The sequence below is a fragment of the Molossus molossus genome, unplaced genomic scaffold (assembly GCF_014108415.1).
Source record: "Molossus molossus isolate mMolMol1 unplaced genomic scaffold, mMolMol1.p scaffold_m16_p_21, whole genome shotgun sequence".
Lineage (NCBI taxonomy): Eukaryota > Metazoa > Chordata > Mammalia > Chiroptera > Molossidae > Molossus > Molossus molossus.
The window spans coordinates 37,953,965-37,966,543 of NW_023425357.1; the positions used below are offsets into that span (position 1 = coordinate 37,953,965).

Consider the following 12,579-nt stretch of genomic DNA (forward strand, 5'->3'; position numbering starts at 1 on the left):
GAAGAGAGAGAGAGAGAAACATTGACATGAGAGAAACACATCAACTGGTTGTCACCCACATGACCCCAACTGGGTTGGGGATGAACTGCAACCAAGGTACGTGCCCTTGGCTGGAATTGAATCTGGGACTCTTCAGTCTGCAGGTGACACTCTTACTGCTGAGCCATACCGGCTAGGGCTAAACATGTGTTTGTTTGTTTGTTTTTTATTTAATTCGGTTTCCCTCTATTTTTATCATGTTCCTAAATGATGGGATATTGAAATGTATATGTTAAGTATACTTAGCTTCGTTGCAGGGCTTCTCTGTCCCATCCCCCACCACACTGGACCAACATTGGGCAATAAGAGATGTTTTGTGAATTACTATCTCTTTCTGAGAGCCCAGGATTGGGACAAGTTCATGGGCTATAGACTTTTCTCAAATCAGCCCTACCATGGTGTCAGGGGCAAGTTTCTCAACCTCTGAACCTGTTATCATGTTAAAAATTGGGAAACAGCTCCTTTAGTTATCCTAATCAGACCTCAGACACTCTCTTTTCCACCATTCCATCCCCAAATCTGCTCCTCCTCAAGGCTTGATAGAACTACCCTAGCCCACACTAAAGTGTTCATGACTAATGTTCATAACATTAATAATTAATAATAATGTATCTGCATTTTAAGAAGCATCTATTGAAGCAGTCCTTAGGAGCTGTATCCCTCCAGAGGCAATGAGATATGGCTCAGTTAGTGGGGATGAGATGAAGTGGGGTCTTTAAGTCTATCTAGGAAGCTGCCTAGACTTTTCCCCAAAGCAGGCTCTGCATTTAAGATTAACACAAATTTGCCCTGGCCAGCTTGTCTCAGTGGTTAGCATCGGAACCTCGGACTGAAGGGTTGCTAGTTTGATTCGAGTCAAGGGCCCGGGCCTGGGTTGCAGGTTTCCTGGGCCCGGGCCATGGCTGTGCGGGAAGCAACCAATCTATTTGTCTCTCTCAACATCAATGTTTCTCTCTCTCTCTCTGCCTCAATCCTTTCCACTTTCTCTAAAAAATAAAAAAAATCAATGGAAAAAACGTTTAAGATTAACATAAATTTAAGATTTAACAAGCTCAGTTAAATAACATGAAATCCCAGCAGACAGGCCTTGGCATCAAGTGTGTGGAGAATCTTACATCAAAAGCCTTCACTTCCTGCCCTGGCCGGTTTGGTTCAGCGGTTAGAGCCTCAGCCTGTGGTCCAGAAAGACCCGGGTTCGGTTCCCAATAAGGGCACGTACCTCAGTTGCAGTTTGTCCCCGGCCCTGGTTGGTCGTACCGGTGGCAGCCACTCAATGTGTCCCTTTGACGTCGATGTTCCTCTCTCTCCCTCCCACTCTACCTGAACAAAAAATGGAAAAATGTCCTCGGGTGAGGATAAAAATAAAATAAAGCCTTCACTTCCTTTTCCTCCTTTTCAGGTCCCTAAACACATGTTTAACACTAAATGAGGACTTCCTGTGTGGTCTAACAGCTAAAAAATTTCCAGAGAACACTTCTCTTTCGGGTAGATTCTTTGTGCCTATTTTATTTACAAGTTTCATTTAAATATCTCTAATGGTTAGAAAATCAATGTCAGCCCTGGCCGGTTTGGCTCAGCGGTTAGAGCGTCGGCCTGCGGTCTGGAGAGACCCGGGTTGGGTTCCCGCTAAGGGCACATACCTCGGTTGCAGTTTGTCCCCGGCCCTGGTTGGTCGTGCGGGTGGCAGCCGCTCGATGTGTTCCTTTTGCATCGATGTTTCTCTCTCTCGCTGTTCCTCTCTCTCCCTCCCACTCTACCTGAACAAAAAAATGGAAAAATGTCCTCGGGTGAGGATAAAAAAAAAAAAAAAAAAGAAAATCAATGTCAAATACGAACATTGATATACAGCTTAAAATACAAATGTCAGTAAGTATTAAAGAACATGGTTAATAACTTTTTCAAGTAAATGCTTGATTAAGAAATATTTTCTAGCCCTGGCCGGTTTGGCTCATCAGTTAGAACGTCGGCCCACAGACCAGAGAGTCCTGGGTTCAGTTTCCACTAAGGGCACGTACCTCAGTTGCAGTTTGTCCTCGGCACCTGTTGGGGTCGTGTGGGTGGCAACCAGTCAATGTTTCTCTCCCTTCCCTTGGGTGAGGATAAAAAAAAAAAGGAAATATTTCCCAGGCCCGGCCAGTGTATCTCAGTGGTTGAGCATCGACCCATGCACCAAGAGGTTGCAGGTTAGATTCCCAAGTTGCAGGCTCAATCCCCTGGGGGAGGGGAGGGCAAGCAGGAGGCAGCCAATTGATGTTCTCTCATCAATGTTTCTGTCTCTCTCTCCTTCTCCCTTCCTCTCTTTCTAAAATCAATAAAGAAAAAAAAAGATATTTTCCAGGAGGTAGGTTAAATGTTAGGTGCTTGAGGCATAAAGAATAGAGCCTCAGCCCTGGCCGGTTTGGCTCAGCGGTTAGAGCATCAGCCTGCGGTCCCGAGAGACCCGGGTTCGGTTCCCACGAAGGGCGCGTACCTCAGTTGCAGTTTGTCCCTGTCCCTGTCCCTGGTTGGTCATGCGGGTGGCAGCCACTCGATGTGTCCCTTTCACGTCAATGTTTCTCTCTCTCTGTTCCTCTCTCTCCCTCCTACTCTACCTGAACAAAAAATGGAAAAATGTCCTTGGGTGAGGATTAAAAAAAAAAAAGAATAGCCCTGGCCGGTTTGGCTCAGCGGTTAGAGCGTCGACCTGCGGTCTGGAGAGACCCGGGTTCGGTTCCCGCTAAGGGCACCTACCTCAGTTGCAGTTTGTCCCCGGCCCTGGTCGGTCGTGCGGGTGGCAGCCACTCAATGTGTTCCTTTCACATCGATGTTTCTCTCTCTCTCTGTGTTCCTCTCTCTCCCTCTCACTCTACCTGAACAAAAAAATGGGAAAATGTCCTCGAGTGAGGATAAAAAAAAAAGAATAGAGCCTCAGCCTGTTCAGGAGATGGTTGCACAGCAGTCCAAACATGTTTTCCATTCAGGGATGAACATAGCAGCAGGACAAGCGGTTCCACCAGCCTTTATGCCCCAGTTCCAAAGCTACACTCGGGCTTATTCTGTCATGGGAAAGAGTGACATTCTGGGACAAATATACCACTTTTAAGATGAAACTAGGTTGGCTCAGTTCCAGGACTTTCTGGTTTAACCTGGGAAGTTAAGGCTTCCTCTAAATTGTCAAATGAACATAGGTCACCAAGGACTGATGGACAAAAGAGTCAAGCCAGACTTATCCTGAACACATTTTCTTGTTCCATACAATTAATTATCCTCTTCTTTAACTCAAGTGTGAACTGTTTCTATTTCACTTATGTATAAAAGGTACCAGCCAAATCAATTGTGTCTAACCTGAACTTTACCCAGTGTGCCCAATACTAGAGATGTTTTAGGCCAATCATACTTCTGGGTGATATGTTTATATGTTAACATAGCTCAAAGTTTACATTTGCATTATAATAAATTAGCTTTAACATTACAATTAACATCTCAGGAAACTGAATCTAAGTAACTTGACCTATACTAATTTGAATTTAGAATTAATACCATCTTCCCTATCCATTCTGATCAATTCCCAGAATCAGTAGAGGTGTATTTTACTTACATGTAAAATACCTAAAGTAGGCCAATTATTACCAAAGTTTTTTTACCTAAAATAATAAATATGCAATTTAAAGCACCAAAGCATGCTTTATTCAAAAGTCATGACCAAAATATTAAAGATTCAATCTGAATTTTTAGGTCATTTTAGAAGTCTCAAAATTGAAATCTAAAAGGAATCGATGATAAATGCTTTCAAAGAACTGACAAGTACCACCAACTCCCTCTTAACCCCAGTGTCCTCAAGCAGTAGCCGACATGTTTCAGGAAGGTCAATGACCACAGAACTGTGGTCAGGGAGATACACACTGGAGTTAAACCAGGAGGAGATACACACTGGAGTTAAACCAGGAGGTATTCCTTGGAGCATTCATGGAAAAGGCTGACAAGACTTCACAGTGGAAAAAGGCAGACAATAAACTGGTCTTCTTCTTTCAATATACCAATTAGAAAGCAGGAAATCTCTTAGGCAGAGAAAAAACAGATACACTTGGAGAAACAGCTGGGATATCCGTATTCTCTCAGCTGTCCTACAAGTTACTGAATCAGTTACATTTATGACCATGCTGCTCCAAAATAGGATTCATACTCTGTACTCCAGGTAAATGCTTCGAGGGTGTGCCAGGGTTTAGTGGACATGAAGAACAAAGGTTGTCAGACAAGCAGTCTTCAGCTCTAGCAATAAACCTTCATGTGAGCAGAATGGTAGTGAATCATATTTTAATTCTGAGTTAAGATCTAGATTAGAAGAAATACTGATAGCTTCAGAATAAAAGAACCAAGGCTTAAGCATGTAGAAGAGAACTTCTTAGTGAAGCCCTATCATTAATCAGTTGCACTGAAAATGTACAGGGAAATGTCCCCAAGCTAGAAGTATACCAACACTTGAATGAATGTCACTGGGGCATGGACAACAATGAGGAAGTCAATCCTAGTTATTTGCTTTTCTTTCAGTGGATAGCATAAGGGGGTGAGATGAGAGGGATAAACTAATGTAGTACAGGAAGATATATCCTCGGGTGAGGATTAACAAAACACAAAAACACATCCTGGACAGTTTGCTCAGTGGTTAGAGCGTTGGCCTGCGGGCTGGAGAGACTCGGGTTCGGTTCCCACTAAGGGCAAGTACCTCAGTTGCAGTTTGTCCCTGGCTTTGATTGGGTTGTGTGGGCAGCCACTCAATGTGTCCCTTTCATGTCAACGTTTCTCTCTCTCTCTCCCTCCCACTCTATCTGAACAAAAAATGTCCTCAGGTGAGGATTAAAAAAAAACAAAAGTCAGTTTTGTGGGGTTATATTTGTGTTTCCACTTAGGGACACATTTTTCTGTCGTTTAAATGCCACTGTAATTCATAACATGAAACTCATCTCCCAAAAAAGGATTCACATGGTTTAATTTTCCAACAGACACAAGTCTGTGCAGCCCACAGAAACCACTACAGGTTACATTTATTTTTGCCCCAGCTCCTATACTATTTATGGTCCAGTTCCTAAGGAGAAGCAATGCGATTTATCCCATTCTTGGGACAAGTGTCCCATCTGACAAATTTCCCTTTGTCCTCCTCTCCACCGCCTCTCAGGAGCATTGGTTAGTGACTATTCACAGGTCCTTTCTGTTTCACCTCTCCAGATTCAGGCTAAATCTTAAGTCTATAATCCACTGCATAAGCCAGCCCTGCCTAAATGTTAGACACAAGGAGGTCACGTGTTCTCTTTCTCTGCAACCACTTGAAATGGAAGCATTCTTTGCAGTTAGAAGCAGCAGGATGAGGCAGTACAGCACAGAAAAGGTAGGAATTAACAAGAATATTTGAGAGGTATAATCAGAAAGGTTAAGTGCTATCACTAAACCCCCAGAGGCTTGAACCCTGGAGAAAATATTATTAATATAGGAATGGCCAGGAGTTAAGGCTTAGACAGAAATTACCTCCAAGTACGGCTCAAAGGTTCAGGGGGTAGGACCCAGTGGAAGGGACCAAAAGCTGCACAAGTAAATTCCATGGTCCAGAGGCCTAGCCCCTCTCATCCTCAGCTGAAAACCAAGACAGGCCATTCCAAACATGCTGACAGCAGGCCTGTTTGTAAGTCTGAGGGCTCAGTTTTAAAATAAACTAAAATAGGACCAGAATGCAGCACTACAAAATGTTTTCACAAGAATAATTACAAAAGTGGTTTGAATATTGCACAGAAAAATGTTCTGTAATATTCTTTGTAAACCTAGGTCTTAGTAATTAAAACAAACAAGCAAAACCTCCCTTCATGCTTGTGAATTGAGGAAAGTTATCAAGTTGCAGATTTTGTAGCAAAACCTCAGAAGATCCTAAAGTTCTTCATATGTTTAGAATTTGATTAAATTTATCCTTTGGAGGCTCAGGCTGACACAGTTTATCAACAGTGTCTTTATAAAAGGACCTGAGTTACATGAGCCCAAGCCAATTCTTGTGTCTCTATGCTTTGCCCTCCCTGCATAGAGGAGGTAACCAAAATATGCAGGGACATGAAATCATTGCTATTGTTTTGTTTTTTAATCCTCATCTGAGGATATTTTTCTCTTTATCTTCAGATAAATAGGGAGAGAGAGAGGCAGAAAAACATTGATGTGAGAGACACATTGACTAATTGCCTCCCACACAACCCCAACCAGGGCCAGGGATCGAACCGCAACCAAGGTATGTGTCCTTGACCAGAATCGAACCCATGACCCTTTGGTCTGCAGGCCGACACGCTAACCACTGAGCCAAACCAGCCAAACCAGCCAGGGCATTGCTATTGTTTTTAAACTTAGGCTGTTCTTTTTTATCATCTCACATTAGTCTACTATTAAGCAAGCTACACCTGACTGCACTTTTAACAGTTAGATTTGAATAGCCAGTTTAAAAGTAAGTGAAAATGTCTGAGAAGAACATTTAAGTTAACCTTGGCAATAGGATGGGAGATTCTTAAAGTCCTTTGTAATATGCATCAATTGAGTCTGAGTTAAAATACACCACAGTGACAGTGATATCATCCCTATACATCCTCGCCAAGTCCTCTGGCAATGTCAGCATTGCAGTCAACCGCTCCGGATCCATCTCCCCATACTCATTGCTCCCTATGGCATGTCTGATCAGACGTGTGGCTGCATTTTGGTCAGCAACGTGAAGGCCCTTGGCTTTCCTCTGCAGCAGCAAGCTTTGCATAAGTCCCAGGTTTGTCGGTCTCTGGGCCAGGTCTGGCTTGTGCTGACCTGCTTCACTTAGGTGCTCCACCACCAGCCTCACTACATCCTCATTGTCCAGAACATCCCATAGACCATCTGAGGCCAGCACGAGGAACTTATCCTGGGGCCTTAGCCTGTGGTATGTGATCTCAGGCTCAGCAGTCAGGTAGGGTGGGGTATAGTAGTGTTGAGGAGTGAACTGGTAAATATTGAGGGCTTCAGTGTCAAAGCCCCTCTCCAGGACACTGCGCTGAAGCTCTTTACTCCACTTCAGCTGGACATCTCCAAATGCCCTGCAGGGCATAAGGACGCCCAGCAGCCTGTCGTCCATGATGATTGTCCTGTCTTCTGACTCAGGATGCTCCCTCTTTAATCGTGACAGTTCAGCCTGGTTCCAGGCATTGTGGTCGTGGCTAAGGGGCAGACAAGACCACATGCCATTGTCCTCCTGGACACCAAGGATGGCCCGGCAGTCACCAGCATTTGCCACATGCAAATGAGCCCCATCAATATGGGCCATGCAAGCTGTTGCCCCAGAGAAAGCAACCTGGAGTGAAAGGTTCCTTGTCATCTCATCTTCGAGAGGGGCCTGAATTTCCAGCGAGATGTCAGAATCCAGTCTCTGGAAGGAGTACATTAATGCTTCCTTCATGTTCAGTCCCATTTCCATGTGCAGGTCAAGCAGCTCCTGCCAGTAGACCCGAAGGTGATCAAGGTGCACTGATGTGACATCCTTGTAGATACTGTCCTCTGGGTGCTTAAGCCACTGTAGGATGGGCAGCATGGGCTTCATGCTTTCCATTGCTCCTTCCAACTGCTCCAAGGTCTGCTGAGACATCAGTGACACTGCCATGTAGTAGAAGAGCCTCTCACTTACTGCTTGAGCGCACGCATGGCCACCATGTCCATCAAAGACACCAAACATCAGCCCATTGGTCTGCAGGCAGGAGGCCACACCTCGCCGGTCCTCCACTGGGGAATTGGCAGCCAGCTGGTTGCTCTCAAACTGCAACACTGAATTTGGGACTCCACTGATGGGATCAAGAATCTTGTGGGCTGACTCACCAGCTCGTAGCATTTCATTTACTTGCTCAGGGCTGAGCTGCAGGTGGAAATCGTCTTCCTCTGTCGATGTGTGTCTGTAGGCTTTTGGAAGAGCAAAGCCACTACATGGGGCATTGTTTTTTAGGGTGGTTGATGCCCAGGAAAAGAGCATCCTTTTTAATTTATTCCTACTTGAGGCACACCTTGCATATAAATGCCCACCCCCTTGTAATGTGGCAATGCTATTCCTTGCAGAATTTAAGATCCAGTAGGACATAGTACTTGACATTCTGAAACTATACCAGCAAATGTGTTTCTTCAGCAAAAGGATTTTTTTAAACCTGAAAATTAAAGAGTTTAAAATTTTTTAAATTTAATTTCTCAATAACAATGACTTCTGAAAACATTTAATTTGCTACTATCCTGAACAAAAATATTTAAGGTAAACTATTTAAGAGTTGACTAAACTCAAAATATCTAAGCAAGTCTCCCTACTTCCCATTATGACACATAAACACATCCCAGAAAATGCGAAATACATGGTTTGTTTTGAATATACTTTCTACTCTTAGAGCCACTGTGGGCTTCCCCACAGAGCTCACTCATTCCTCCCAGCTGACCCAGGGCCTCCCTTTTCCTCTCCTTCCCAAATCCTTTCCATTGCTAGAGCCCAGTGTTTAGTTCCCATGTTCACTCTCCTCAGGAGACATTAAGTGTTTATTTAAATATCTGCTTTCCCATTAGCCTGTAAGTTCCATGAATTCAGGAACCATGGCTGCCTTACCAGTGGCTCTCCAGGGCCCAGCCGTGTACCTGCACACAGCAAGCCCTAAATACTGGATTTTTTGTTGTTGTTACTACTCACCCAAGGTTATTTTTTCTATTGCTTTTTTTTTTTTTTAATCCTTACCCAAGGACATTCTTGCATTTATCTTCAGATAGAGAGGGAAGGAGAGAGGGAGGAAGAGAGAGAGAAACACAGATGTGAGAGAGACACATCAATTGGTTGCCACCCACAGGACCCCAACAGGGGCGGGGACAAACTGCAACCCAGATACGTGCCCTTAGCAGGAACCGAACCTGGGACTTTCTGGTCCGCAGGCTGACGCTCTAACCACTGAGCCAAACTGGCCAGGGCTCCATTGCTTTTTAGAGAAAGCAGAAGGGAGGGAGGGAGGAGGAAGAGAGAGAGAGAAACATGATGTGAGAGACACATCAATTGTGTTACTTCCTGCGCTCACCCTGACCAGGACAGGAGATCAAACCACAACCTAGGTATGTGCCCTTAACTGGGCATCGAACCCTCAACCATTCGGTGTATAGGCTGACACTCTAACCACTGAGCAACACCAGTCAGGGCTAAATATTGTATTTCTTTTTTATCCTCACCCGAGGACATTTTTCCATATTTTGTTCAGATAGAGTGAGAGGGGGAGAGAGGGAGAGAGAGAGAGAGAGAGAGAGAGAGAAACATCGGTGTGAAAGGGACACATCGAGTGTCCACCACCCGCACGACCCAACCAGGGCTGGGGACAAACTGCAACCGAGGTACGTGCCCTTAGCGGGAACTGAACCCAGATCTCTCTGGAACGAAGGCCGACGTTCTAAATGCTGAGCCAAACCGTCCAGGGCTAAATACTATATTCTTAAAGGCCCAATAGCACACTAGGTATAACACTAGCTCTCTAGTATCAGACACACTGCCTGAGCTCCAGTTGTCCATGGGTGGGATGGGAATACTAGTCTCAAGGTTTCGTGAAGACTTAATGAAATATTACCCTTCTGCTCCAAAAGAGGTAGCTATTACTTTTATCATTAGTTGTATTATCCTCCAGTCATTCTGTACACATATTTATATAATTCTAACCACAACTCTGAATCCAGCTTTCCTGTTAAGAGCATTTTATTCATATTATATTTCATGGATGTATAGTATCCCATTTTGGTATAGTAAACAATCACAATTTAACTTAACTATTCTCTGTTGTTGGAGATAAGAAGGTCAATTCCACTGCCATTTATAAAACATCAAACTGTATTGCCTTATAAGTCAACTTTTCCCCTACTTAGATTTTATCCTTACTTCCCAAATATAAATTAGTAGGTCAAAGGGTGTAGATATGTATTGCCAAATTCATTTCCAAAAGGTTCACATCTGCCTCCGCAAAGGCATGAAGGAAACAGATTCCTAGCACCTTCAACAGCTTTTGGTGGTATTTTTCCTTAGACCAAAAAAAAAAGGCTGCTCTATTTTCTCGAGTGACCCGGGACAAAGAGCTTTTCCCACGTGTTTTCGGATTTCGTTTATGAATCCTGCCCTTCTCAAGTTTGTTTTGTTGGGGGTATCCGAGCTCCCAGAACTGAGGATCATCCTCCTTCCCCTAGCCCGCCCCGTTGAACTTGGCACAGGAGCGGTGGGTCAGGTTGAACAGAGGGCGCCTGGCCCTCTCCCTGCACCAGACACTGCAGAGAAGCCAGGTAAGCGGGGTCCCGCACAAGGCGGTCTGCCGCAGCTCCTATCCAAAAAATTTGGCGTTCTTAAACGAAACAAACAGGTCTTAAGTCCAAGTCTCTCACCCACGGTCTCATTGATAAAAGTGCAGTCTCTTGAGTCCACCCAGCCTGATCTCCCTCAAAATCGGACGCGGCCACGTCGCTGAGCCCCAGCTTCCCAGCCTGTAAAATAAGGGGATTCAGTCGAGAAGCCGAGCTCTCAAGGCTACTCCGGGGGTTAAAGTAGGTAGCCAGTGTTCCTGTAGCAGCAAGGGTGTTTGGCTGGTCGCGAGCCCACGTGGCGCGAATGGGATGACTATGGCTGTGAGCCCAGCTCTTCCCTGCGGGTGCAGGCCCGCCCCCTCACCTCACCTCACCTCACCTCACCTCACCTCACCTCACCTCACCTGAGCTCAGCTCACCTCACCTCACTACCCTCTCCACCCCATCACCTGAGACCCAGCCGCGGGCGTGGGAGGCCCAGACGCCGGCGAGGGTTAGAAGCGTCCTTAACCGGTACGCGTCCCCTTCCCAACCACGGACTTTCGCACTACTCTCACCGGCTTGCGCCACTGCCGCGGGGCTCTGTCCGCTCGTGTCGCCCTTGCACAAGGGTGCCGCGTCTGCCGCCACCCCGGCCTCCCTCTGAATGCCACTAGTGCAACTCAAGAAGGAAGCGTCCTCTCGCCAGACCTTATTGGTTCATCTGAAGAGGCGGACCCTTGATGGACAATGGAGTTGCCCAATGGCTGAGGAGGGAGAGAGGGCAGGCAGGAGGGACGGACCTCGAAGGGCCAAATCCGGTTTCTCCCCACTTTCCCCCTACCCGCCCTGCCGGGTTCTGACCCCTAGTAGGTTGAGACCAGGGTTACAGGGCCATTTAGTCATTTGATCGAGCGCTCCACTACGTGACAGCCCCGCCTACGCACACCCCAAACTGGGTAACCTTTCCAATTCCCTATGGCTTCCTTTCCATTTCTGTGCGGGCCAGTCCGGAACCCTCTCCCAAACACTACACCCTGACTATCAACCACCTGGACACCTCCCGCTGGAGGCCCTTTTGTGCCTCAAACACAACTTGCCCTGAACTCATCTTTCTGACAAACCAGCTCTTCCCCTCCTCCTCTAACCCAGAAATAGTCCCATTGACCTGGGCCCCTTGGCCAAGGCGACTAAATGACTCTATTTTTTTTTGTCATTAGTGGACTTTTCTCGGTATTTTTCCAATAGTTGGTTAATAACTCCTAGAAGTAAAGGAATTTTGCCTAAGGTTATAGTTGCCCCACGTGTTGGGAGGTATTTGCAGTTTCCGAATATCGGAATTAATGCTAATTAATGCTAATTTTGACTTCTGTAATAGCTGTCACACCCACTATTGTACCGCTCCCCTGAGGGTGGGGGCAAGGGGGGGGGGCTTCTGTCTTTATTTTTTTTGAAATCTCAGTTTTTTATTTTCTTTATCCTCACCCGAGGACATTTTCCCATTTTTTGTTCAGATAGAGTGGGAGGGAGAGAGAGAGAGAAACATCGATGTGAAAGGGACACATCGAGTGGCTGCCACCCACACAACCCAACCAGGGCTGGGGACAAACTGCAACCAAGGTGCGTGCCCTTAGTGGGAACCGAACCTGGTCTCTCTGTCCCGCAGGTCGATGCTCTAACCGCTGAGCCAAACTGGCCAGGGTGAGCTTCTGTCTTTAAAAGCAGAAGAGCAAGAATTGGGGCTGAGGATCTGGGGAAGCTGTCCCCCCTCCTCCCCCCCAACCCCCACTGTAATGAAGTACTCCTTTACAATTCGGCTGTGCCTCTCTGGTTATCTCCCTGACACGTTACAACACCATTAAAAGGTCTGAGCCTGCGGGCGATTACATCCACAACACAAGGCCAGTGTAGAGCAAAATGGCTTTATTGCATATGCCTGGGTGCAGGCAGGCTGACTCCTCGAAAAGAGTTCAGCAGCGAAGTCCCTTTGTTCACTGGGTTTTATAGTTACAAACTACAGGCGGTAAAAAAAAAAAACTACATTAAAAAAAACCCCACATTCTCTTGGCACTGTGTAATTGGTTTCAGGGCTGATACGAGTTGCTCCAGCAGAGGTCTGGGCCATCATTAATCTCCTTTTTTATGGTCCCTTCAAGTTTCCCAAGGCCATCATTACCCCCTTATCTTTGTGGTTCCTCTGGGTATCAGTCCAGGTTTTTTAGAAAACTGCTTGGGTGTTTACGTGCAGGA

General features: G+C 45.8%; 1 protein-coding gene across 1 annotated transcript; it reads right to left on the reverse strand.

Annotated features, from left to right (window-relative positions):
• Positions 1-6,342: 6,342 nt before the first annotated feature.
• PDP2 (pyruvate dehyrogenase phosphatase catalytic subunit 2) lies at positions 6,343-10,963 on the reverse strand. Its single transcript, XM_036275313.1, has 2 exons — positions 10,908-10,963; positions 6,343-8,195 (listed from the first exon to the last, which is right to left on the reverse strand). The coding sequence occupies exon 2, from the start codon at positions 8,141-8,143 to the stop codon at positions 6,551-6,553; it is 1,593 nt and encodes a 530-aa protein (XP_036131206.1). The 5' UTR covers positions 8,144-8,195; positions 10,908-10,963; the 3' UTR covers positions 6,343-6,550.
• Between the last annotated feature and the right edge of the window lie 1,616 nt (positions 10,964-12,579).